This window comes from Callorhinus ursinus, unplaced genomic scaffold (assembly GCF_003265705.2).
Source record: "Callorhinus ursinus isolate GAN/ISIS: 27379988/994484 unplaced genomic scaffold, GSC_fseal_2.0 scaffold8, whole genome shotgun sequence".
Lineage (NCBI taxonomy): Eukaryota > Metazoa > Chordata > Mammalia > Carnivora > Otariidae > Callorhinus > Callorhinus ursinus.
Genome location: NW_027397070.1, coordinates 68706203 through 68733010, shown reverse-complemented (window position 1 = coordinate 68733010; position 26808 = coordinate 68706203). Strand labels below are relative to the sequence as shown.

General features: G+C 60.3%; 2 protein-coding genes across 4 annotated transcripts in view; one reads left to right on the top strand and one right to left on the bottom strand.

Moving 5' to 3' along the window:
• The first annotated feature begins 874 nt into the window (after positions 1 to 874).
• Positions 875 to 21437, top strand: DEGS2 (delta 4-desaturase, sphingolipid 2). Its single transcript, XM_025869375.2, has 3 exons — positions 875 to 1031; positions 18191 to 18933; positions 20766 to 21437. The coding sequence occupies exons 1-3, from the start codon at positions 950 to 952 to the stop codon at positions 20910 to 20912; spliced, it is 972 nt and encodes a 323-aa protein (XP_025725160.1). The 5' UTR covers positions 875 to 949; the 3' UTR covers positions 20913 to 21437.
• A 1674-nt stretch (positions 21438 to 23111) lies between these two features.
• Positions 23112 to 26808, bottom strand: part of EVL (Enah/Vasp-like) — a 146368-nt gene continuing 142671 nt past the window's right edge. For all 3 annotated transcript variants that reach the window (XM_073895872.1, XM_073895873.1, XM_025869374.2), the window contains exons 12-14: positions 25798 to 25864; positions 25432 to 25489; positions 23112 to 23592 (exon numbers count right to left, since the gene is read on the bottom strand). In XM_073895872.1, coding sequence (XP_073751973.1) covers positions 23555 to 23592; positions 25432 to 25489; positions 25798 to 25864 — 163 coding nt within the window. In that variant the 3' untranslated portion in view covers positions 23112 to 23554. The remainder of the gene's footprint in view (positions 23593 to 25431; positions 25490 to 25797; positions 25865 to 26808) is intronic.

The following is a 26808-nucleotide window of genomic DNA, read 5'->3' as shown; positions in this document are numbered from 1 at the left end:
AATCCCTGAAAAAGTGAAAATAAGGAGCCCCGTGCCCCCACTCCCCCAAACCCTGGACTCTGTTATTTAAAAAAATGTCAGGGTTCTTCCAAGCTTCTGAGCCTTTGCATCTGCTGTTTGCTCCACCACCAGTGCCCTTCCCCTTTTTCTAGCTGTTGACTCCTACTCATCCTTTAAGGCCCAATGCAAAAGACGCCCCTGCTGGACCCTAACCACCCCTCCCTGTGTCATGGCACGTCTCACCCTGAGTCATAATGGGCCTCTTCCGTGTCTGTGTCCCTGTGTCCCTCGATTTTCCCGAAGGTAGGGTGGGCCTGACTCACCTCCCTGAGGTTGCCACAGTCACATCATCTGCCCACTGCGTTGTTGTTGCGTGAGAGGGCCGGGTAGGGGAAGGGAGCATTGCTTTCCGAGCACCTTCCGTTTACTGGCACTGTTGCAAGCATTTAATGTCTAGCCTCCTGACCTCCACCCTCACGCCAAGTGGGCGCTAACCCCGGCTCGTCCCCGGAGGCAGGGGCGGCAGGCGCGCCAGTGCGTCTGGGCCGCGGGGAGAACTGGCGCTCGGCGGGTGGGGCGTGCGTGACACCCGACGACCGGCCGCAGGCGAGCCAGGCGGGGTGGGGGGGCAGCGAGCGCACCGGGGCGTCCCCGCACAACCTGGGGGCCGGGGACTCCCGCGGGTGGCGCGCTACTAGCTCCATGTGCCGCGGACGTGACCGAAGCTGGGGAACCGCCGCCTCCCGCCTCAGGTCTGGGCCGCGCCCGGGCCCCGCGGGGCCCCGCCCCCTCGCGCCTCCCGGGGCGCACCTGGCCCCGCCCCCGCGAGAGGCCCCGCCCCCGGCCCCGCCCCGAGCCTCAAACTGGTCGGGGTGCCGCGCGCTTGGGCAGGCAGGTGGAGGAGAGCTGAGCGGTCCACCGCGTTCGGTGCTACGCTCCGGGCCCCACCATGGGTAACCGCGCGGGCCGCACCGACTTCGAGTGGGTCTACACCGACCAGCCGCACACGCAGCGGCGCAAAGAGATGCTCGGTGAGCGCGGCCCGGCCCCTGCCGCGGGGTGGGGACAGCGGTCGTTCTTGCGCCGGCCCCGGTGCCCAGCGGGCACTCCTCGGCCCCTGCTTCAGGGAGGGTGGGAGCGCCACTCCTCCCCCCGCGGGGGTCCTCGGCCCGGGTGCCCGAGGGTCTTTTTTGCCCGGGTCTGAAACCTCCGTCTCGCGTCTTTGCCTCCGTCCTGGGGTCCAGGATTCGAGGACCCGAGCCCGGATCCGCGCACCTGGGGAGCGCACCTCAGCTGCAGCATCCTGGTGGTGGGCCGCCAGCCAGTCGTGGGGCGGGGACCGGGCGCGAACTCGGGGCGCGGGGTCCGTCCCCAGGGGACCGTCTGTGTACGGGATACACCTGAAGAAAAAACCCCACAAAGATAACGCCAAAGAATGCCTTTTGTCCATTCTGCCCTGTATTTTATAGCTTAATGCATGGTGGCCGCCCCTCTCTCATTTAGTGTCCTGCGAAGTCGAAGTCGTTTTTACCAGCGTAGTTGTGGTCAGTCAAGCCAGTGGCTCCTATTAGACCCGGAATGTACAGTCTCTTTCCTGGGGACTACAGGTAAAAGGGTTCGCACCTCCAGAACAGTTTCTACTGGGTGCCACCAAATCGCCCCCACAGTGCCAGGCCGGCTTCCAGCAGCGTGGACGTGCTACCCTCCCTCCCAAGAAATGGCCAGGCCGTGGTTTCCACACTCCCTCGCCTACACCTGGGGTTGGCAAACCTTTTAATCAGGTTGACTAGGTGACATGTGTTATTTCATTGTGTTTAATTTGCAGTTTGGGGATGATTGTTTACAAAGTTTAATTGTCCACTTTAATTTTTTTTTTTCTCTTGGGTTGGTCTCTCGCTTGTTGATTGTTAGAGCTCTTTGTACAGTAGGGTTTTAACTATTTGTCTTACGTGCTGCAAATATTTTACCCTTGTCTTTTGCTCTCACAGAAGCTTTTTTTTTTTTCCCATGCATTCAAATGGATTGGCTTTTTCTTTAGAGTTTTCCCTTTGGTGTCTTCCTGCCCCACTCCAAGACTATGAAATATCCATCCTATTACTTTTAAGGCTTTCAGACACCAGATGCACTACGTGGTTCATGCAGGACTGTTCTCTGCTGTGGCTGCCCCCTGGCTGGAGAAGGCTGGGGGGGTGGGGTTGTGTCTAAGGTGGCTTTCTGCTGTGAGGTGAACAATAACCGAGCACTGCTGTGGTCTGACCTGTGGCAGCATCCTCCCCTACACCTGTGAACTTCTTGGGGTGGCTCAGAGGGCTCTTGGTGATCATCTGGTCCTGCCTCTCCCTAGAGGGCAGGTGTCTTGGCTGCTCCCCTCAGCAGGGCTGAGGCAGGGCTCCATTTCCTTCCCCTCCCCTGGCAGGCCCCACCTTGCTGTTACAGGACTCACTGGGCACCTGGCCCCACGTGGAGAAGGCTGGGAGACTTACCCTGCCCCGCAGAGGGGTTCAGACCCTCTGGGCTGCAGACTCACTTTCTGAATCTGCAAAATGGGCACAGTCATCCTGTTTGGCAGAGAGGGTGCAATGTTAAAAGGAGATCTTGGATGTTAAAAGGTGCCCAGTGTGGTACTCAGCACTCCAGAACATGGAGAAAAGGATCTGTGTCAGAAGAGAGAAGCCACGGGCCCCGAAACCAATAGGGGAAGTTTCCTGGACGGGGTGGCACAGAAGGCTGGAAGGCTTGGAGGAGAGGAGGTGATTTGGGCACCAGGTCTCAGGGGCCCACCCTTCAGGGACCTCTAGCTCATTTCCAGTTTCCACTGGGTGCTGTGGATTCCTCCGGTCACGTCTGGTTTTGAACCCATGAACTTGACATGTCCCATTTTCCCTCACTCCCTGGCATTTGACAGCTTCTGCCCTGCCTGGATGTCCCCTCCTTCCCGCTCTGCGCTGCTTGCTGCCTTTGGAGTTTTGTTTTATTCCGTTTTAAATTTTATTGAAGTATAATTGACATGTGATATGACGTTAGTAAGTTTCAGGTATAAGTCTAGTTACCATTCTTCACAGTACAAAGTTACTGTGATTTCATGGACTACAGTCCCCTTGCTGTACATGACATGCCCGTCACTTACTTTATAAATGGAAGTTTGTACTTGATCCCCGGCCCCCATCCCTCCATGTCCCTCCCCCCCCCTGGCAACCACCAATCTGGGTTGGCTTGGTTTTGTCTTTTGAGTCTGGGTTTGGTTTGGTTTTGTCTTTTAGATTCCACATGTAAGTGGAATGATGCAGTATTTGTGTCTGTCTGACTGACTTCACTTCGCACAGTATCCTCAGGGTCCACTCATGTTGTTGCAAAATTCCATTCTTTTCTACGGCTGAGTAATTTTTGATTGGGTATATCCCGCTTCTTCATCCACGCATTTGTTGACGGACACTTAAGTTGCTTCCATATCTTAGTTCTTCTACATAATGCGGCAGGGAACGGGGGGCGGTGCATATATCTTTTTGAATTTGTGTTCTCGTTTTCTTTGGATAAATACCAAGATGTGGAATTGCTGGATCAATTTTTTGAAGAACCTCCATACTGCTTTCCAGAGTGGCTGCACCAGTTTGCATTCCCACCGACAGTGCATGAGAGTTCCCCTTTCTCTGCATCCTCGCCAACACCTGTTACTTATGTTGTTGATTTTAGCCATTCTGACAGGTGTGAGGTGAGACCGCATTGCATTGTAGTTTTGATTTGTATTTCCCTTGACGATGAGTGATGTTGAGCATCTTTCCATGTGCCAGTTGGTCATTTGTATGTTTTCCACGGAAGAATGTCTGTTCAAGTTTTAGTCAAATTTTTGTTGGTTTGCTATTGAGTTGTATGAGCTCTTTATATACTTTGGATGTTATTCCCTTATTGGGTATGTGATTTGTCAGTATCTTCTCCCATTCCACGGGCTGCCTTTTTGTTTTATTGATGGTTTCTTTTACCATGCAAACCTTTTTTTTTAGTTTGATGCAGTCCCATTTGTTTTATTTTCGCTTATGTTGCCTTTACTTCCAGTGTGAAATCTAAAAAGATTATCGCCAAGACTGATGTCAAGGAGCTTACCGCCGGAAGATTTTGGCTTTCCTGTCTTACTTCAAGTCTTCAGTCCATTTTGAGTTTATTTTTGTGTGTGGTGTGAGAAAGCAGTCCAGTTGTATTCTGCACGTAGCCGTCCAGTTTGCCCAATACCATTTGTTGAAGAGACTGTCTTTTGCTCATTGCATATTCCTGCCTCCTTTGTTGTAAATCGATTGACCATATGAGTGTCAATTTATTTCCGGGCTCCCTATTCTGTTCCATTGATCTCTGTTTATTTTTATGCTAACTTACACTGTTTTTTGATTTTTTGATTACTTCAGCTTTGTAGTATAGGTCGAAATCCAGGAACACGATACCTCTGACTTTTTTTTTTCACAAGGTTGCTTTGGTTATTCATGGTCTTTTGCGGTTCCGTAGACATTTTAGAATTATTTGTTTTAGTTCTCTGAAAAATGCCGTTGAAATTTTATTAGGGCTCTCGCTCAGTCCCATTTCCTGCAGGAAGGCCCCCTGATTACCCTCCTGGCCTTTGGCCTCCGCTGGGGGAGGACATTCCTCTGGGCTTTCCCTCCACGGCTCCGACCCATCAAGGTTCTTAACAATGTGGGGCAGCAGATTTCAGGGATCTAGAGCTTGGCCGTGGAGCTCATCTCCTGGCAGGCACCTCAACACTACTCACTTACTAGCCATGTGACCCTGGGCAGGTCAGTCATCAGATGAGCAAATAGAGGCTTGGTTGAGTTAAAAGGGGTTATTACTCCTTACAGAGTTGTGCAGATTAAATGAGGTAATGTTAAGTGCTTAGCCTCGCACGCAATAAATGCTACAATAAATGTTAGCTCCGATGATAATTACTGCCTCGGCACACAGGCCCAAGTTCTCCCCAAGGACAGGGAATGCCTTTCCGCCTCTCCTTTCTGGCCGCCTGTGCCATTCCCAGCCCGAGAGAAATTCTGCGTGTAACTGCTAGTACCTCTTTAGAGAAGAGGCAGTGGAGGGGGTGCTCAGAGAGGGGAAGCGACTTGTGTGGGGCTGCACAGACCGGAGGCTGCCAAGGCCCGGCTGGTGTGCGGTGAACTTGAGGATGTGCTCCAGCCCCACCAGGCCTCTCCTGCCGCTCATGCCAAGCCCCCAGGAGCCAGTGGATGCTCAATAAAGATCCTAATCTGAGAGGGAGTCAGAACCCAGGGGGAGGCCCTTGCACCTAGCTGGCTGCACCGCTCTCTGGGGCAGAACCAAAGTCCATCCCCAGCTCCTGCCTAAATGGGGACAGGCTCCCCAGGGCACAGTGTCCTGAGTAAATGGAGTCCCATGCAGCCCCTAAGAGCCACATCTCCCAGGCCACGGCTGAGCCTCCCTGTACTTTGAAGGCAGGAACAGAGCCAGCAGGACTGTGATCCCACAGCCGACCAGAGGCCAAGCCAGGCGTGGCCGCGGAAAGAAGCGGACTTTGGGTTTGTCTTTAAAAACAAATAGCTTTGTGATTTTTTTTTTCTTATGGAAACAGGGCACAAACATGGTAAAACAAAACAAAACAAAACGAAACACAAATTCAAATAATCAAAGGAAAACAAAAGAGGAAACAAGGAAGTAAGACTCTTGGCAATTGTTGGGTTATTTGCCTAGGGAAGGCCCCTGCTGGGGCCTTTCTCGGGCTGGGCGGTAAAATCCAGAACAGAACTGGCTGAAGCCCTCAGGGGAATACGTGAACTCTCCCCACCCAACCATGGAGATGCCGGCTCCAGGGGTGGGGAGCGGGCGGGCCATTCTCTCCGCACCCCATGTCCCTGTCCCAGGAGGCATCTGGGCCTCCTCCCCTGCCAGGGGGCTGCACCGCTGCTGGGCTTGCGTCCCCCCAACTCTGAGATTGCACAGAAGAAAGAGAGCTGCTTCCTTCACCTCCTGACCTGAGGAGCATGACCGCCCCTTGAGCCACTGATCTCTGGCCAGAGCTGTGAGTCGTATGGCTGGTCAGTGGGCAGGGGCAGTGATGGGCAAGGCCCCACCGTTACCATGTAGTCAGGGCAGAGAGAAGTGACTGTCCAAGAAAAGGAAGGGGTGCTGTGACCCTGAGTTGTGTGGGCAGGGAGGGAGGCAGGCTGGATACATGGGGGCACGGTAGCGCGGACTGTGGGTGGTCACTCAGGGCTGACTCGTGGACCCTCCTTGACCTGATTATATCCTCCCTGCTGAAATCCTTCAAGGGCTTCCCCTTCTAAAAAAAACTCACCTCTGCCCTGGCCCGTGAGGCACCCTGTCTCTGGCTGTTTTGTGGAATGCACCCCACCTGCCCATTTCCCTTCTCATGGCTTTTGCAAATGCTGTTCCCTCTGCTTGAGTTTTTTTCCCCTGTTCTTTTTTAATTATGTTATGTTAATCACCATACATTACATCATTAGTTTTTGATGTAGTGTTCCATGATTCATTGTTTGCGTATAACACCCAGTGCTCCACGCAGAACGTGCCCTCCTTTTTTTTTTTAATGTTTTTATCCTGTGCTTTTTATTCTCCAAGTATTTAAAAGAACAGCAACCTTACATTTATTTCACATATAAAATAAAAATTTTAATGTTACATTTTCTAACTTAAGTCAGGTTGGGTCCTCAACAAATAACCCTATTTCTTTGAATAGCAATTAAGTAAGTAGGTTTAGGCAGCATATGAAGATCATATATGAAAAGTATGCTCTCTATATACCACAATTGTTAAGGTTGAATTTTAATTCAAATTCAGGACATTCATCCTCCTTGTATGGACCTCAGATACCCCTACCAACATTTGTCAGCCTGTGTAAAACAGAGACATATCATAGAAGTAATCTTTTGGGTTAAATTAGATGACTAAAGAAAAACTTCTGCTCTAGGTCCTTATTAGGGCTGGAACACAACCTGTGTGTAGGTTTGAATGTAAGAAATGAAGAGCCTTAAAGCCTTCATATTGCCTTCTTAAAAGCCCCCTAGTTCAAATTCACCCTTCCATGCTGCTATTCTCCAGGAACATTTTTATCCAGGGCAAATGTTTATTCCCTCTATCATTCGGCACCTCAGTCTCTGCAAGAAATCAATTTCCACTCTACCTTTCCCTCCTATTTCTCCCTCGGTAACTCTGCAGGAATCAGAGGGGACGCGAGAGCCTCACAGCCTGTCACCCGCTCCCCCAGGAACGGTCCTCAGAACCTCCAAAGCTCTAGCTTCTAAAACAAGGCATTCGGAGCTGAGGTTGCGGATGAAAGTGAATTGCCTTGAGTCGCGAGCTGCAGAATTCTCCGAGAAAACAGGACCTGGGAGGGCTCCTCCTGCCGCCGCTGCAGCTTGTAACCACGGTTCCGGGCCCCCTTAGAACGTGCCCTCCTTAATACCCATCACCGGGCTGGGGGAGACGAACCATGAGAGACAATGGGACTCTGAAAAACAAACTGAGGGTTCTGGAGGGGAGGGGGGTGGGGGGATGGGTTAGCCTGGTGATGGGTATTTTTTTTTTTAAAGATTTTTATTTATTTATTGAGAGAGAGAGAGAATGGTAGAGAGAGAGCCTGAGAGGGAAGAAGGTCAGAGGGAGAAGCAGACTCCTCGCTGAGCAGGGAGCCCGATGCGGGGCTCGATCCCGGGACTCCAGGATCATGACCTGAGCCGAAGGCAGTCGCTTAACCAACTGAGCCACCCAGGCGCCCCCTGGTGATGGGTATTAAAGAGGGCACATTCTGGGATGGTTAAGCATCTGCCTTCGGCTTGGGTCATGATCCCAGGGTCCTGGGATCGAGCCCCGCATCGGGCTCCCTGCTCCTTGGGAGTCTGCTTCTCCCTCTGCCTCTCTCTCTCTCTCTCTCTCTCTGTCTGTCTTTCATGAATAAATAAAATCTTTAAAAAAAAAAAGAGGGCACATTCTGCGTGGAGCACTGGGTGTTACGCGCAAACAATGAATCATGGAACACTACATCAAAAACTAATGATGTAATGTATGGTGATTAACATAACAATAAAAAATAAAAAAAAAACTGTCACCGGGCTAAGCCATCCCCCACCCCCCTCCCTCTAGAACCCTCAGTTTGTTTCTCAGAGTCCATCGTCTCTCATGGTTTGTCTCCCCCTCCCCTGTTCTTCATGAACCAAACTCCTACGTGTCCCTCAGGTCTCAGCCTCAATGCCCTTTTCTCAGAAACACTCTAACAACACACCACCCACCCACCCACCCACACACACACACACACACACACACACACACACACGGTATGATGCTGGTACTCCCTGGAGAGAACAAAATACCCCTGATGTGTAAATTGGCTCGTGGCTGTTTCTGCAGATACTTTATCGTGGCCAGTTTCAAGCTACCAGCCCGCATTGCTGAGCAGGGATTTGGGAAGGGAGGAGTACGTGTGGGTGGCCTGCAGCGCTCACCTCCCCTCCAGGCCCCTGCTCCACCCTCCTCCCTCACCCCCCTGCAAGGTGCCTTCACCTCCTGGCCCTGGCCTCTTCGGTAGCTGCAGGTGTCTGTGGGGCAACTGCTTTCATTCCCACGTCTGAGCCTCCCCAAAGGCAGGCCAGGCCCACCACCACCACCAGCGCGGTTCCTTGGCCTGGCCTGCAGCGCTCCCCAGACAGGTCGGCGACAGGCACCCGCACAAAGCTTCAGCGGCTGCCAAGGAGGTCCCGGGTTTCCCTCCCTCCCAGCGCTGCCTGGGACCTGGCAGCTCCGGTTCCCTCCAGGGCTCACCCTCGCCAGCCTGCGAGCTGGGAGACAACCCGACGGAACCAAGCAGTGAGGCTGAGGATTCCGCTTGATCTCACGGTCTTCCTTCCCTCGGGAACTTTCTTCTCCTGTCCCGGGCTCCATTTTCCACCCGAGCAAGCCTAGTCCTTGTTCCCGATGGGTGAGCGTTTGTGTATGACTTCTAGTGGCCCTGTGCTTGTCGCTCATATCGAGCATTTTTGCCTTTCCTTTTCTTTTGTCTGCCTTCCGGATGTTGATGCAGGGACGTTGACGCTCCCTGCGCAGTGAGTCACATGCCCGGCTCCCCAGCCGGTCCGGGGGCAGGCAGGCCTCTCGTCCACCCTCTTCTGTCCCTGGCGCCCGAAGGGAGCCACTGTCCCTGCCACACAAGGCATGCACAGCTGCCAGGTTTGGATCGGGGCCTCCACACGGCCGTGCGCGCCCTGTCCTTCCCTGGCCTCCCTTTCCTCTTGTTCGTTAATATGTACCTGCTTTTATGGGGCAGGATTTACATACCGTAAATCCCCTCATTTGAAAGGCACAGGCCAGTGACTTTAGGGAAGTTATATAATCCAGTTTGGGAGTATTTTCATCACCTGGAAGATCCCTTGAGAACATGTGCAGTCACCCCCCGGGGTCTCACGTCCTTGGGGTTTCGGCTCTGACGTCGGACGTGTGTGTGTGTTTGTGTGTGTGTGTGTCCCTCTCCTGGGACGTCCCGTGAGAACAGCACCCCCCCACCCCAGGCAGCCGGGGAACCCCTCCCATCTCTGGGATCTGGGGCCTGGCTGCCAAAGACCTTCAGCAAATATTTGTCACTGAACAAAAAGCAGGTTTCGTGAGAGGCAGGTGAGGAGGCGGGCAAGGGACTCCTCAAGGCACTTTGGGCCACTTCCCACATGTTCTGCGTCGCACCAGGTCCCCCCAGTGCCTCCCACACTGACCGGACGGCGTTAGGCTTGCCTCCTGGCTCAGAGAGGGAACACTGTGTGGTGGGAAGGCCGCTGAGCTGGGGCGGGGCTGCAAGGAAGCCCTTTAGGAAGGAGGAGATTAAGAGGGTTTTAGGTGCCTTCCTCAGAGGAGTGTCAGGGGAGAGTCGTCAAGTTATTCAACAGTGGGTAGGCGATGGGAGGGAAAGAGCTCTGAGCCCACCTGGCCGGGAAGCAGGTGGGCGGCAGTGAGCTGCTGCGTGCGATGGAATGTTCTAGACTTGGGAGTACTTACGTGATGAGCGGCAATGACAAGGACCTCTCCTATAGCTCTCGAGACTGTCAACACGATGGCATTTGGCCTCTTTGGGGAGGTGGTAGGAGTATGCAGTCCAGATGGTGCCAGGCCTGGGTGCAGGGAAGGGTCCAGAGTGTTGGCGGAAGAAGCCCTGTGTGTGCCTGGGGCCCCTGCCAGAGGCCAGTGGTCAGCAGGGGGTGGGCAGAAGGCCTGCATCTGGGAGGAGGAGCCCGGTGCCCGGCCTTGGGACCTCCTTGACTGCCTCTAGAGGGCAAGGGCCCAGCAGCCTCCCCGACCGGCTGCCTGCTTCTGCCTCCCGTCCCCCCCCAACCCCCGGCTGGCTTTGTCCGGTGAAGTGTGGGGATGACCCAGTGTCCATGGTAAGGCTGTTCCCGGGGACTGGTGTGGGGGCACTTGGGGCCCACTGGGTCCTGCGAACAAGTCTGTCGTGTGTGTGGGTCCGTGTGATGCATATGAGTCACAGCTCTCCGGGCCCCAAGCTCCCCACACCAGTGGGGCCTGGTGGTCCCGAGAACGCCTCTACCTGCTCCCAGCCCGAGGGCTGTCAGAGCCAGCGCCTTCAAGATGGAGAGTGAGACGCAGGCCCAGAGAGGGACAGGGGCGTGCCCAAGGGCACCCTGCAGTGGGGCTGAGCCGGGCTCCACGCAGGCCTCCTGATCTGGGACCCAGGATTTTCTCTGGATGCTTTGCCCTGGCGACCACATAGCTCAGCCCCAGGACCCAGGTCCCCTGGGGGCTGAGCCATCCCTGCAGGGTGCTCTTTCCAGCTCGCTGGGTGGGTGGGGGGCTTTGGAAGTGAGGCACGTTGCTTCCCCTTGTGGAAACCCTGTCTCCCCATCTCTGCGATGGGGGGATGGCCCCCTCCCGGGCAGGGTGGTAAAGGCTGAGTGAGTGTCAGATTCCCGGCATGGGAGCGTTTGGCTGGCATCCTAGCCCTCGCCTGGGCCCCGGCGTGCAGCCTGCTGGGGGCGCCTGGAGCTGGGGGTCCTGAGGCCAAGTCTTGGCAGTGTCGGCCTCGCCCTGCTCTGTCGGACGCTTCCCCGAGCCTCCCTGGACCTCAGAGCCTCCGTTCCGTGTCAGGCCTGGGCAGTGTGACTTCTAACAACGGCTGTTGGTCATGGCCAGTTGCCCAGTTGCCTTGGGCTACGCCCGGGGCCGCCGCTGGCGGACGTTGGCGTGGGTCTGTTTGTCTCTGGTTCCAGGTGGCCGTCCATGCTGGGCTCCCAGCTCCCCCGTGGAGCCGGGAGCTCTCGAAGCGTGTCCTCGTCCCGCTACGGCTGTCTCTGAGCTGGAGGCCTGAGTGGGCCCGGCACCCCCGTGCTCGGCTGGCGCCCCACAGCGGGGCAGAGCCTGGTCGGGCTGGGCCGGGCTAGGGTGCCCCGCTTGGGGCCGGGGCTCCTCCATGGGGTTGCCGGGGGCCCAGAGAAGATGGAGCCCAACGCTGTGCAGCCCTGGGGCTCTCTCCCTCTTGCGGTCCTCCTTCCCAGAGCCCCTGGAAGAGGCCCCCCTTTCTGTCGGGCAGCACCCCCTTGCCCGCTCCGTGACCCCTGCCCCAGCGTCTCTGTCCGGTCCTTCTGCCAGCCCCTGGTGCTTTCTCTTCCCCCTCTCGCCCCCCAGCCAGGCCCCCCCCACCCCGATCCCGCACTCACCCTCTCCGCCCTCACCTCCCTGCCCCCCCGCCGTCTGGCCCCAGATGTGCTGACGTGGCTCCCGGTGGGGCCTTCATGACCTTGCTAAGTCCGGTGGGGCACCTTGTCTTTGTCCTCCTGCCCATGACCCTCTTTGACCCCAGCAGCCAGACACCTCAAGCCCCTGGCTGCATTAACCCTGGTCCCTCCTGTGCCCAGTGACCTCCACCTCTGGTCTGAGTGGCTGGTCGTCCCCAGAGCATCTCCCCTGGGAGGTCCCCCCGACCTCTTCCCTCCCCAGGGAACGGGAAAGCTCTGGACTTGAAAAGTTAGGTACTCACTGTTTTCCTTGAGTGGGGATTGACTTTCTCCGCAGGCAGGTCCAGAGTAGCCCCACTCCTAAGATGGGGCCTCCCTGGGGTCTCCACGGAAGGCCCATGGGGTTCAGCGGGGCCTGCCCACCCGTGCCCCCCTGGAATCCGCTGCGCTCCCGGATCCCTGGGCACCGTCTCGGAGCCCTTCTGGTGACTTTCGGCCAAGGCCCCTGGGCTCTGCCTTCTTGGTGGCTGCTGGGCTCGTCCCGGCTCTGTGGTCCAGGAGGTGTGGAGGTGACCTGGGGCATACGTGCTTGGCCCCTTGTAGGGATCGCCCCTGCGCTGCCTGGAGTCCAGCTTGGACGTCGGCCCCATCTTTTACTGCTTCCAGCAGGATGGCTGGGCCCAGTGACCCTCGTGGCCTGGGAGCGCTGGCCCTGTTCTCGTAGGTCAAAGCGAGCTGGGCCAGATCAGCCTGCAAGAGTAGCTCCCAGGGCCCCAAAGATCAGAAGTAGGACATTATTACCCTCAGCTCAGAAAGTTGCATTTAATAACAGTGCAGAGCCCCCGGGGCCCCTTGCCACAGCCCAGATGGGCCGGCGGGAGTGTCCTCCCCATCTCTCCTCTGTGGAGACAAGGCTGGGAGGCTGTGGGACCACCCGAGTTGGGGGCAGCTGAGTCTTTGGGAAACTGTTAGGAAAAGGAGGAAGGGGTACCGGGCTCCCTGAAGGTGGGCTCGGAAAGGGTGGGACCTCAGGGGTGCGCTCCTTTGCTCCCCACCGGTAGGATTACTGTCTTTGTTAGACAGATGGGGCATCTGGGGCCCACCAGCCAAGGTCAGAGCTGCCTCTGCGGAGCACGGGAGTGGCCTGTTTGCTGGCCTTGATCCCAGAGCTGGGGTCCCCCTGCCTCAGAGCATGCCAGCCTGCTTACCTGGTGCAGGTGCGGCCTGCCCTGCCCTCCCGCCCCAGGCTTGGCCTCCTTCCAAGGGCAAGCATGGGAACCAGCCCGAGAGAAGCTGGTGGCCTCCAGCTACCTGGGGCTTCTAGGTGTGCCTCGGGAGGTGAGGGCCAGGCTCCTGGTTGCCCGGGGTGGGGGGGGGGGAGGCTGGTGCCCAGAGGCTGCCCCTGGCGAGAGGGAGGCTGGTGGGGCCCTGTGGCCTGTGGTCCCAACCTGATAGCCAGCTATGCAAAGGTCAGGGGGACTCCGCACACGGTTTCTCTGGCCTGAAACCATTTCTTTCTCCCACTGTACCTCACCGTGGCTGCAGGATTCCCACCTCCCGGGGCCCCCAGCATCCCCCGGAAGCACCTCTCTTCCCAGGCAATCCAGGCCTACTTTCTGAAGTGTCCCCTCTCACTCTGACCCCCTTTTGGGAGAGGAGCAAGCTGGGATGAGGCCTGCCCCCTGTCCCCCCTCCCAAGTGGGGCCCACATGGCCGTCCCCGCTCCCAGGCTTGGGTCCTTTGGTCTCTTGTCCCGCACGGCAGGATGACACCGGGCAGGTGCGGTGCTGGCTCCTCCCGCTTGGCCAGGGCTGGTGGGCTGTGGGGCCCTTGGCGGGGGGCGGCGGGCAGGCAGAGCGTGAGTCGCCCTGGGCCCTGCGCCAGGTGCTAGGACGGAGGAGGGACAGGGCTGGAGGAGTGGACCCCCTGGCGGGCCCAGCTGCGAGAGCGGTCATGGTCTCCTCATCCTTGGTCTAGGTGCCCGGTGTTTCCTTGGGCCGCGGTGACAGGTGACCACAAACTGGGGGGCTTCAGACAGCACACACGTGTTCTCTCCTGGCTCTGGGGGGCCGGAAGTCTGACACGGGTGTCACGGGGCTGAAGTCAGGGTGTCGCAGGGCCACGCCCCTGGGGAAGAAGCCCTTTCCAGGCCTTTCCAGCTTTGCAGGCACCTGCACTCCTGGGCTCGGGGCCCCTCCTCCACCTCCACCCCCACCTCCACCTCCACAACCAGCAGGGGCAGATGGGGTCCTTCCCAATCCCCCCCCCCCCCCCCCCGACCCTCTCTCCTGCCTGTGCTTCCCCTGAGAGGGCGGGCCCTGGGATGACACCGGCCACCTGGATGATCCAGGTCACCGTCCTGTTGTAAGGTCGGCTGCTAGCACCTGACTCCCCTGTGCAACCTTGGTTCTCTCTTGCCAGGGGCTGGAACCTCCTCAGCTTATGGGGTTGGGATGTGGATGTCTCTGGGGGGCCATTATCCTGCCCGCCCCCGCCCCCCACATTGGCAGGAGCCTCTCTCTCCAGCTTGTGAACGGGGTCTCCTGGCTTAAGGTGGCACCGGCCACCCCGAGCCTTCCTCTGCCTGCGCAGGGCGCCAAGCACCCCACGGGGCCTCTGACCTTTATGGCAGCCGGGTCACCTCCCACGGTGCGGGCACGACGCCAGAGGCCGTGAGGCAGTGTGGGCAGGACCCGGGGGGTGGGGGAAGCAGTTCATCAGCCTGGTATTCTGCCCCCTTGCAGTCCCTGTGCCCCGATGACGCGGCTGCAGGCCTCCGCGGGGCCGGCCTCCCCCGCGCACCCCGGCAGTCACCCCGCAGCTGGGCCGCTGTGCGTGCCTTCCCCGGGCCGGTGAGCCGAGCCCTGCAGGGCTGATCCGTGAGTCCTGCCAGTGACCCCCGCCGGCTGCGCACGCCCAGCCCCGTGGCTGAGCTCACCTGCCCTGAGCGGCCAGTTTGTCTGAAACTTTCTTCTTACTGTGGTCAAACACACAGAACTGACAGTTTGCCATTTGGAACCATGTTGACGCGTCTGATTTGGTGGCATGCAGGGTGTCGTGCACCGTGGCTATTTCCAAATCCACCTCCTGGCTCCACACAGACCTGTTCCCGCCCCCTCCTCACCCCTCCGCCGCCCTCCCCAGCCCCTGCTGACCGGTTGCTCCTTTCCGTCCCTAGGAACGCACCTGTTCTCCACCCTTCACTTGTCATGGGGTGCGTGGCCCGTGTGGCTGGCTGCTTTCATTCGGCATCATGTCTTCGAGGCTCATCCATGTGTATCCTGGGTCAGCACTTCTTCCTTCTAAACACATTTTTTTGGGGGAGCCAGTCGTTTACTTGGGAGTCCATTTCAGGGAGCGGGAGTAGGGTGTCGGCATTGTGAAATAGGGACGGTGGAAAATTCAATATAGACATTTTTTTATTGAGGTATAATTACATAGAACATGGTATTAGTTTCAGGTGTATGACAGGATCCCTCGGTCTGTGGTGCAAAATGATCGCCACCGTGAGTCTAACTGACATTGTCACCATATGCAGTTATAGAAACGTTTGTTCTTGAGTTCTCGGGTGAGAAAAGTTCTTGATGAGAACTTTTAAGATCTACTTTTTTTCGAAGTAGGCTCCACACCCAGCGTGGAGCCCAACATGGGCTGAGCTGAGCTGAAACCTTAAGTCAGACGCTCAACCGACTGAGCCGCCCAGGCGCCCCCCACATAGTGTTATTGACTGTAGTGGCTTATGCTTTACGTTACACCCGCAGGACTTAATTCTTTTTTTGACTGGAACTTTTGTTCCTTTTTATGGCTGAATAACATTCCATTGCGTGGACACACCACATTTTGTTTTATCTGGTCACCTGTGGATGGACACTGGGGTTGGTTTCAGCTTTTGGCTGCTCTGAATGGTGCGATGAACGTTGGTGTGCAAGTATCTGTGTGTGCCCCCAATTTAAAGTCTTTGGGGTCTGTATTTAGAAGTGAAATTGCTGGGGCCTATGGTAATTCTACAGTTACGTCTTTGAGGAACTGCCAAATGGTTTTCCATGGCGGCTGCACCCTGTTGCACCCCCACCAGCAGTGTCCGAGCAAGGGCTCCGGGATTGCCACATCCTTGCCAAACTCGCTGTTGTCCGTTTTTGACTCTGGCCGTCCTCGCAGGGGTGAAGGGGGGTCTCATTTGTGGTCTTCGTTTGCATTTCCCTGGTGACTACTGATGCAGAGCATCTTTTCCTGTGCTTCTTGGCTGGTTGCACATCTTTGGAGACCTGCCTGTTCCAGTCCTTTGTCCATTTTACATTGGGCTGTTTGTCTTTGTTGTTGAGTTGTGGGAAGTCTTTATATATTCTGGATATTAAACCTTCATCTGGAGTGAGGATTTGAACCTGCTCCGAATGCGGCCCTCTCCCAGCCCTCCGCGATGCTGTGGCTCCTGAGCTCCCCGTTGAGTGGGCCTGAGTTTTGTCACCTGTCGCTTGGCTTGCTTGCTTTGTCTGAAGTTCTGTGTCTACACTTGTGCTGTGACCAGCGTCCCGGCGGGGTCCTTGGCCAAGCTCCAGGGAGAGAGAGCTCCCGGGATCAAAGGGCCCCGGCGGCTTTGTGCAGCTTGGAGGCCGGGGGACTGGCATTGTCCCAGGCCGGAGGCGGCCCCTGCGTGCAAGGGGGGGTGGGCAGCTGCAGTGGGAGCCGTGGGCGGGGGAGCAGGGGGCCCTGGTACTGTCCACCATGGGGTTCACACCCCACCTCGGCCGCTCGAAGGCCGTGCTTAGGGCTGTGGAGAGCCGCTGCTCCCTGGGCTAGAGCTCAAGCCACGGTAGCTGCCCGATGAGGTGAAGGCTTGGTTGGGGCGCTGGGGTAAGGGCTGCCTGGGGGATTCTGTTGGCTTCCGGGCAGAGGTGGCCTGGGGTTCTAGGGCTTGGGAACCCCAGCTCCCCACAGCATCTCCAGCAGATGCGGGCTGTTCGCTGTCACGGAGCCAGCATCGTTTTGTGGGGACAGACAACCCTGTGAAGCATATCATACCCCTGCCATCACACGCCGGGACACCGGGGCCCAGAGAGGGTAGGGATGTAGCCCCAGCCACATAGCAAGATCAAGACTAACCCCAAGATGGGCTTGGGGGGTGGCAGCTCAGGCAGGAGGAGCCTGACCCTGAGTCTCCCTTCTGACTGGGGCAGACTCCCTTTGCCCCTGTTGTGTGTTTCTGCTTGCATACTCCCAGGGACAAGCAGCTCACTACCTCTGAAGCGGCCTGTTCCATTGCTGGGTGGCTCTCACTGAAAGGTTTGTGCGCTGGGAGGAGGAAGGTGGAGGAGCCTGGCTGTAGGGACCTTGGGCAGCTGAGCAGAGCTGTCACATCTTTCCCTTCTAAGCACAAAGGGGAAGTAACTTCCTGGGTCAGTTGGAGGACAGGGCTGGGCAGGATTTGCCCTTGGCCTGGATGGTTCCGGGCCCTGTCCGTGGGCCAGCCTGGGGAGGCTGGGCCCAAGGCAGCCCAGCTGCTCTGTAGGCAGGAGCGGTGAAGACCCTGGAGACCAGCACTGGCTCTCTTGGGTGCCCGGGATAAGTCCCGCTGACCTCATGGGCCTCAGTTTCTTTTATCTGTGCATCACAGCGCGGCTCTGCCTCCGAGGGCCTGCGAACCAGGGCACAGAGCAGACCCGGGAGCGTCTCCCCCTGAGCATGGGATGACCCCTGGCCCTGTCCATCCCCACCCCTGCGCCAGACTCCTTGCCGCCCTCCCACCGAGCAGCCAGGGAGGTTTCTGGAAGGCACAGCTGTCTTGCCCCAAGGGCACCCCCCCCACTCTTGTGCTACCCCTGCAGGGTGGTCTGGTTGCTTTCTGGCCGGAAGGCCCTCCCCTGCTTGGCCCACTCACACCATCATTGTCTTTTTCTTTCCTGTAGAACGAACTACAGAAAAGGACAAAAGATTCTGTAACGAGCACCCCCCCACCCCCAAAATAAATGCATTCAACATTTTATCATGTTTCCTTAGATCTTGTTTAGGAACTGAAACACCGGAGGCAGAGCCAGAGCCCTCCACGCCCCCCCACCCCTGGCCACCCCTGTGCCCCCCGGGGCTCCCGATGCATCCGGGTGCCGCGCGCACCCCGTCATTCGGGCTGGAAGCCCCTGGCAGCGCACAGCACCCGCAGCTCTCGGCCGCTGCTTGGATTTTGGGCATTATGTTTCTGTGACCTGTGGTGACACCTGCTCTTTCCTTAGGCCGGTGGCAAAGACACCCCCCCCGCCCCCGCCCTGGGAAGTCTCCCTGGGAAGTCTCCCCGGGGCCCCCAGGTGGTGGGGAGGCAGGCGTGTCTGGCTCTGCCAGGGCCAGGTCTTCGAGGGACCTTGCTGTCAACTGCCTGGGGCTCAGTGGATGGTGCCAGGAAGGAGGCAGCGGGGAGGCCGAGCTCTGTCCGGGGTGGGGGGTTGGGGGGGGGCCCACGCGGCCGGCGCACCCGCCTCACCTTCTCTCCTCGGTCCTGCCCGCAGCCAAGTACCCGGCCCTCAAGGCCCTGATGCGGCCGGACCCTCGGCTCAAGTGGACGGTGCTGGGGCTGGTGCTGGTGCAGCTGCTGGCCTGCCGGCTGGCGCGGGACCTGCCGTGGCGCTGGCTGCTCTTCTGGGCCTACGCCTTCGGCGGCTGCATCAACCACGCGCTGACACTGGCCATCCACGACATCTCGCACAACGCGGCCTTCGGCTCGGGCCGCGCGGGGCACAACCGCTGGCTCGCCGTGTTCGCCAACCTGCCCGTGGGCCTGCCCTATGCCGCCTCCTTCAAGAAGTACCACGTGGACCACCACCGCTACCTGGGTGGCCACGGGCTGGACGTGGACGTGCCCACGCGCCTGGAGGGCTGGCTCTTCTGCACGCCGGCGCGCAAGCTGCTCTGGCTGCTGCTGCAGCCCTTCTTCTACTCGCTGCGGCCGCTCTGCGTGCACCCCAAGGCCGTGACCCGCATGGAGGTGCTCAACGCCCTGGTGCAGCTGGCCGCCGACGCCGCCCTCTTCACCCTGTGGGGGCTCAAGCCCGTGGTCTACCTGCTGGCCAGCTCCCTGCTGGGCCTCGGCCTGCACCCCATCTCGGGCCACTTCGTGGCCGAGCACTACATGTTCGTCAAGGGCCACGAGACGTACTCCTACTACGGGCCCCTCAACTGGATCACCTTCAACGCGGGCTACCACGTGGAGCACCACGACTTCCCCAGCATCCCGGGCTGCAACCTGCCCCTGGTACGCGGTGGCGCCGGAGAGCGGGGGGGCGTGGGGCGCGCGCGGGGGGCCACAGCCCGGCTCTCCAGGCCTTGCTGATCGCCCTCCGCCCGCCGTCTCAGTTGTGGGCCCAGGGTGGCGGGAGAGGCCTCCCCCACCCCCGGATAGGCGGGGGCCCGGCTGCAGAATAAGGAGGTGGCTTCTGGAAGGGCAGGGGCTTGTGGGGGGAGGGGGGGAATGGAAACCTTTTTGAACCCAGGCTGGACGTCCTTGGGCAGGCCCCTTGCCCTCTCTGTGCCTCGGCTGCCCCTTCCTTAAGACGGGCCGGCACAGCCATACTGCACGCAAAACACCTCCCTTTCCTGGCTCCCACCTCCCCTGTCCCTGCTCATTTCCCGTCACTGCCCTGTGACCCTCCAGGGCCCCCTCCTGGCGTAGGGAGGACAGGGTGGACCTGGCCTTTGTGACCCCTGCCCGCCCCCCCCTCCCCCCGGGGTTGGGGAATTTCTGAAGGGGGGAGGGGGGAGGGGGAGGAAGAGGAGAGGAGGAGCTGTGGGCTGGCGGGTCAGGAAGAGCTGGGGGTGACCCGAGGCCCAGGGCGGCTGGGGGAGGCCTCGGTGGGGAGGATGTCGGAGCATTGGAGTCTGTGTGTGCGCCTGCCCTGTGTGCACGTGTTCCTGCAGGCGTGTGTGCACGCCCGTGTGCAGACGCTTGCCTGTGTCCGAGTGTGCCGTCGTGTGTACACGTGTTTGTGCATGTGGTCGTGTGTGAGCACCTGTCTGGGCATGCGGGTGACCCCGGAGTCCGGCCGCCAGCAGTGTGTCTGGCCCTGGCTGTGCAGCCCCCGGCCCTCGCCTCCCCTGTGGCTCCTGCTGGCGCTCCTGAGGTCCCACTGTGCGCCGGGCACCATCTCAGCCTCACGCCGGGCCCGGGCAGCGGGCGTCCTCCTTCCCCGTTGTCCACCTTCAGGCTCAGGCAGGGGCCGGCCGGAAGCACGTGCTGTTAGGTGTGAGCCTTTCTTTTCTTCTCCCCGGCAAAGTCAAGGCTCCCCGCTCCTGCCTCAAGCAGGTGGTCTGGTCTCCCGAGCCCCTGTCTTCCGCTATAAAGCAGGCCCTGAGCACTGGGTGCATCCCCCTGGGGGGAGTGAAGGGCATCCCCGGCAGTTGGCGAGCGGCGGTGGGGGTGCCCGTGTAGGTGCTGGGGCTGGGAGGGCTTCCGGGAGGAGGTGGGCTGAGGGTGTGGGTGCAGAGGGGGCAGGAGGCTAGAGGGAGATGTATGCTCCACGCCACTGGGAAATGGGAAGCACTAAGGCTGGGAGGAGGGCGATGGGGTGGGGGCCTGGTGTCAGCTGACACCGGAGGGGCTGGGGGGCAGGAGAGGGCAGGGGACGCTGGGCGGATGAGCGTGGCCGTGACCACGACTCAGCAGAAGTCAAGCCAGGCTGTGCCTCAGAAGTCTGCAGGTGCTTGGGGGAACGGGAGCCGGGCCCACCTGGGGCTCCTGGCTCACAAACTTGGCATGGGCTCTAGAGAGGGGACGGTGCATTTTTAACTCCTCACCCCGACTTGGGGCAGGGGGCTCGGAGCCTGTCGGTGTCCCAGGCCAGCGGCCCCTCCACGTCAGGGAGCACTGAGCAGCCTGGCGGTGCTGGACACGGGTACCCTGGGCGGTGATGGGGTGTGTGCGCGCGCACGCGTGTGTCAGTGTGCGCCCGCCTGCGTGTGTGTGTGAGTTGTGCTCGTGCGCGTGCTCCCACGCAGGGGTGTGTGCACGCTCCCGTGCTCCCGTGCATGTGTGTGGCGGGGAGGCGTGCGCCCGGCCGCGGCCTCTGACCCTGCCCACGCTCTCTGCAGGTGAGGAAGATTGCTCCCGAGTACTACGACCACCTGCCTCAGCACCACTCGTGGGTGAAGGTGCTCTGGGATTTCGTGCTCAAGGACTCCCTGGGGCCCTACGCCAGGGTGAAGCGGGTGTGCAGGCTGGCCGAGGACGGTCTGTGAGCCCTGCTCGTGATGGGAGTCAGGGGGACCCTGTGGGCCCCCTTGGCTCCCCTGCTGCAGGGCTGGCTATCACCTCCCCTCCCCGCCCCCCCCCCCCCCAGCCTAGGGCCCAAAACTGGTTTGGCTGCATTTGGTTCCCACGCCCTGGCTGCACTCTGTCCCAGAGCCCAGTGCCACATCTGGCCATATTGGGCACGGGCTGCAGCCTGGAGAGGCTTGGTCTGCACCTGCACTGTCGCCCCCCCACCGGCGTGGGCCCTCCTCTTCTGCCGGCCCCGCCCTGGGTGCTCCGTGCCGCACTCTCCACGGAGCTGATTTCTCTGCTGGTCCCACGCCCTGCATTCTGTTTGCACACCCGCAGATCGTGGTTGCCAGTGGCGGTCAAGGCCCCAGCCTGGCCTCAGAAGGGGGCGCTGGCACCCCCCAGTGGGCCTCAGGTCTGCGTGCCTCCTTCCCGGACAGCTCAGGCCATGGCCTCTCTGCTCCCCGCCCTCAGGGACTGTGGCTCTCCACGCTTGTGCTTGGGCAGCATCCCCGGGAGGCGGGGGGGAGGGGGTTGTGCCTTTGTGGGTGGCCCCTGCATGCCCTGGGGCGTGGGGGTCCCTGGGGTCCGGAAGCCCCTCGTTAGCAGCCTTCCCGCCTGTCTAGCCCGGCTGAGCGCTGCAGACACTGGCTTTCCTCAGTCGCACCCCTGCCTCTGCTCCACCCTGAGGCCTTGGCCTGAGGGCTGCCCTCTCTGAGCCCGAGGGCTGAGGCTGGACAGGGTGGGGTCTGGCTCCCTGACTAGCTTCCTCAGGACTTGAAGAGATCTTCAGGAACGGGTGCCGCGGGCCAGACGGAGGGTAGACGGGGCTGGACAGATAGGGGACTGGCTGAGTGAACTGTAGCTCCGGGAGCAGCAGGCCGGTGTCCTTGGTGATGACCCTGTCCTGACTGACGGGGGCATGGCTGAAACCTAGGGGGTTGCAAGGCGTGGGCTCCCGGTCTCCCAGGGGCCGGCAGGCAGGAGCAGGAGCAGGAGCAGGAGGGGTACCTGGGCCCCCGGGGAGGCTGAGGACCACCCCTGGATGGGCGCCGCCGGGCTGTGCTGGCTGACCCGGGAGGAAGGCCTGGTGCCGCACCCTGTGCCTGAGACCCGGCAGGTGCTGAGCGCGGACTTCCTGCCGGGAGCTGGGAGTGGCCTCCTGAGATGCCAGGCACCGGTGTCCCCTAGACACCGAACCTGGCCCTTGGGAAGAGGCCACCGGCCCCGCGGCTGTTGTGGGAGGGAAGCGCAGCTTGGCCAGAGTTCTTGGAGCCTGGGCAGGTGGCTGGCCCGCTTGGGGGCTGCCGGCACAGCCTCCTGCAGAGCTGTCCTGGGGAGGAGGCTGCCCAGGGAGAAAGGTGTGCTCTGTCACCATCTGCTAGCAACCCCCCCCCCCCCCGCCACTGGGTTAGAACGGGTGCTGGACCCGGCCGGGGTGGGGGGGCAGCCGCTCTGAGATCAGGCCTCAGGCTGCTCACCCCCCAACAGGCAGAACAGTGCTGCTCCCATCTTCCGGGTTGTTGGGAGCACTCGATGGGCTGGGGTGTCCGGAGCCTCGCCAGAAAACAGCAGTCCCCTGTCATCAGCCAGACTGGGGGGCCCCACCTCATCCCCTCCCCCTCTGCCCCCATCCCCCGGAGGACGGCTGGGCAAACTGTGTCCCTGGGGGTCAGGAGATGGGACAGCATTTCCAGCTTGCTCCCGGCCCAGGGGCAGATCCTCTCTGGCTCCAAAGGGGACTCACAGGGTCTGAGAAGTGCTGGGGTGGGCCTTGGGTGGGCGTGCAGGGCAGGGCCATGGTCCTCCCTGGACCATGCAGCCTGTCAACTGCCCTGTCCCTGCTGCCTTGCTAAGCCCAAGCCACCACTCCCTGAGCTGTGGTCAGAATGGAGCCAGCCCCTTTGATGCTCCAGGTGTGGGTGGCACTCAGGGCCTGTCTCGGGGGAGGCCACGGGGGGCAGCCCTCCCCAGGACCCCTGGCTGGAAGTGCCTGAGCAGCCCCTGCCCTCGCTCCCGCCTTCCCCTGTCCGCATGCAGCCCAGCTGCCCGCCAGGGCCACCACCTCGTTCTCACTGCTCCTGGCCACGAGGCCTGTGGGCCGCCCACCCAGAAGGGGGCATCCTCAGCCCGGAGTGGCCAAGAGCCGGCGTGAGAGAGCGAGCCCGAGCCAGGGGTGTGGACAGTAAGCGTTTATTACCACGTGGACACAGACACTGCGGTGCGTGGACAGACTTCACCACGACGCTGGGGACAGCTCGCCACTGCCAAGGTGTTGACAGCATCACCTAGGAGAAAACTCGGAAACCATCTAATGAAGTGCGTGATTTGGGGAGTCCTCTATAAACCAAAAGAAATGTACGCTTAAATAGGCAAATATAAAATACAAAAAAGGCGAGTAGACCTGGTGTTCTGTGTCAGGTAGGATCTAAAAAAATCCAGAAATTGAACTTGTTTCCTCATTTTAATATTTTATCACAGGTTAAGACTTCTAAATGAAGCACATCCCGGCTTCAGTGCGGGCTTGCATGTGCTGGAGGCCTGGGGCCGCCGGGCCGTCGCTGTCCCCCGCCGTCAGCTGGCCTGGTGTCCTGGGCGGCAGCAGCAGGGGCCAAGGACACTATGAGGTGCTGATCCCGCTCAGCTCCTGCCGTATGGCTGAGGGACAGGACAGGGAGGCTCAGGTGCAGCAGGGACAAGGCCTGCCTGGTTGTCTGTAGGGCCTTGTGCCCACGCCCCCGGGGCAGGACCTTTCTGGTGTGTGCCCTGCTCCGTCTCCTAGAGCCTCAGCCAGGCTCCCGGAGGTCACAAGGCGCAGGCTGAGGTCCAGCAGCGCAGAGGGCTCTGGCACAGACGGGGGCGACCACAGAGCCCTGTAGGCTCTCCTCCAGCCGGCAGTCTGAGGGGGGTGCTGCCCCTCCCAGGTAGAGGGCGAGCTGGGGGACGGGGCGCAGATGGTGCTTGGCCTGCCTCCCGCCTCAGAGCAGGGCACCTAGTGCTGCTTCGGGGACCCGGAGCCCCGCTTCTGGCAGCGGCAGCAGGTGGGGCCTGGCCTTGAGCAGGGTTCCTCCTACTCTTCTCCCTGGCTTCCTGTCCGCACCCCTCACAGTTCACCCCCCAGACTGGGGCCTTTCGCCAGACAGACCCCGCTGGGTCTGGAGCCGAAAGAGCGGAATGCCGGGCACTTAGCCAGTAACACGGGGGTGCTTCTCGGAGCCCCCACATTGCCCGTGCTTTCCCACGGGCCCAGCCGCTGCCCACGTGGCCGCTTCCACCGGCGGCTGCGCCTACCCAGCCTCCTGCAGCTGGAGAGCGAGGCCCAGGGGCATGTGTCCCAGCACCTCCCAGGGCCTCCATCCCTGCCCGCCGCCCCCCTCCCCCAGGCTGGCCGCACAGCAGCTCTGGCCCTGGAGCCAGAGCGTCGGCCCCTCCCACGCGCGGGTGTGGAGGGGGGCAGCAATAAAGCAGAGTTAATAGTCAGCCTGGTGTCTCCTCTCTGGCTCCAGGGCCCGGCCTTGCTCTTCATTCATTAACTCCTTATCTGCCCAGCCCAGGCCTGTTGGCGAGCGGGGGAACACTCCCCATGACACGACGACGACCGGACACACACGCCAGACGGGCACAAACTGAGCATGCTCTGCTGGGGCAAGGACAGGGCCTGGCCGGTCCCAGCTCGGGGCCGAGGCCCCGCACGTGGGCTCCCACCCTGGCCTCCCCTCTCCAGCCCCCTGCCACCAGCGCGCACCCCTTTTATTTCACAGAGCCCCCTCTTGCCCAGGTCCCCACTGCTGCTGTGGGGACCAGGCCCAGCTTCAGGAGGGGGAGGGAGGCGGGCTGGGCCCGGGCTGCGCTTCACTGCCCGCTCCCGGGGCGAGCCCGCTCTGCCTAAACCCTTCCTCTCCCTCCGGCGCAGGACCTGAGCCAGGACGGCTGTGATGCCCTGTGCCGGGGCCCCAGTCTCTGCAGCCAGCGGCTCTTGGCGCGGGAGCTGCATGCCTGCTGCCCGGCCCGGGGCCAAGCAAGCGGGGGACTGCGTCCGAGCCACAGGTGGTTCTGTGGCTTCTTGGTCCCGGTAACCACCTCCCGGGGAAGGCCGCAGCCACGCTCGGAACCCAAACCCGGTGATCAAAGGTAGCAGAGTCCAGAAAGGCAGTCTGAGTGCACAGATACTGAGACGGACGAGGGACAGACTGGAGGCGGCCTCGACTCTTGCTCTGGAATGCGTTCTCTGACTCCTCTCCCGTCCACACATTCACACGTGCGTCCCAGGGAGGAAGCCGGGGAGTGCGGAGCTAGCTGTCACCCCACCTCACTTAACTGAGCCTCAGTCTGCCTGACCAGAGAACGGGGGTGATATGGAACCGCGGGCCTCTGGGCCCAGAAGGGTCTCCCTGGCTGGGCCGCCACCGCTCTGCTGTCTTGCAGCCCTGGGAGCCAGGCTGCCCTGCCGCTCCCCTGGGACCCTGGGTGACGCCCCAGGGCAGGCCCCGCACTCACCGTCGATGATTTCCTCCTTCACTTTGTGCAGCTCTCGGACCACCTCTTCGAGGATCTCCTGTTGGGAGCAGAGCCTCAATGTGAAGGGACAGGAAGCAGAGTCCCGGAAGCTGGCTTTACCAGGGGTGGCCCCAGGGGTGGGGGTGGGGGCGCCCAGAGCAGGCTGGAGTGTCCAGAAGGGCAGAGGGGTGCTTTTCTGCTGATGACGGGGCTGGGGGCGCAGAGCTGAGCGTGGGTGCCCCCTTCCTCCACCGCTGGCTCCCTGAGCGACTTCTGGCCGCCCTGCCGAGCCTGCCTGCCCGCGTGGACCCGAGAGGGTCCCGGCCTCTGGCTCTGTCATGGCCTCCCAGGAAAGGTCACACTCACCTGTTTCATCCGATCCAAATCTAAGGCATCCAGGGCCACGTCATTCACGCTCCCCACCGGCTTCATCCTGAAGAGGATGGCAGGGTGCGGTAAGGGGGGGCGGCAGGGCCGGCGGGGGCCCCCCACGCGGGGACAGAGCTTGAGAGAGCAGGCCGGGTGTGCCAGGGCCTCCAAGCTCAGGGCCGAGGACCGCAGGCCAAGCACGGCCCTCTTCCCATCGTCTTTCAAATGCTTTTTGCTTTACCCCTGGCCACTCTGGAGCTACTCTAACAAGAATCTAACAGCTCGTCTCCACCTCAAGAGGGTCGCCTGGATCCTGTGAGCATACTTCCCAGCTCTGGGGCACGACGGGGGCACGACGACGGGGCTGTTTGCTGATCTGCGAGCTCATACACAGACAGGACAGTGCAGGTCACATGCCGCCCCCTCCGGAAAGGATGGCTACTCCTCAGTGAGGGGTCTGTTCCCGGCTAAACTGAGGCTCGGGGAAAGCGGCAGTAAGCACAAAATTGCACACTCCATACTCATCCTAAAAGCACCCACTTCTGGTAACCAGTCCTACCTAGTGTGTAACTTTCTTCAGGAAACGTCCTCGGAAGTGGTTTTGCTCTTTGAGGCATGGATTGTATTTCCTTGAAAAGCTGCCGAACTAAGTAAGGTTAGCTAGTTTGCTGTTCAGTGTCTCTCGTACATGAACCGTCCCTGGAAAATCCTGACAAAATGCTCCTCTGGCCACTCAGCCTCTTAAAGCAGGGCAGCGGTGCGCAAGGCTCTGCTGTCTGGGTCCCACTTAATCTCCTGGGGAGAGATGGTGGTTGGGGCCTGCGGGTCCGGGGAAATGGCATGGCCCCAGCTGTGGTGGGGACCGAGGGGGTGGTGGCAGACAGACATGCGACCTGGCAGGGCCAGCCCGGCTGCGGGGGGTGGGGGGCCCTCTCTAGGGCGAGAGCAGGCCCGGCCACTGCGGACAAGCCAGACCAGGGCTAGTGCGTCTGAAGGAAAGGAAACCAC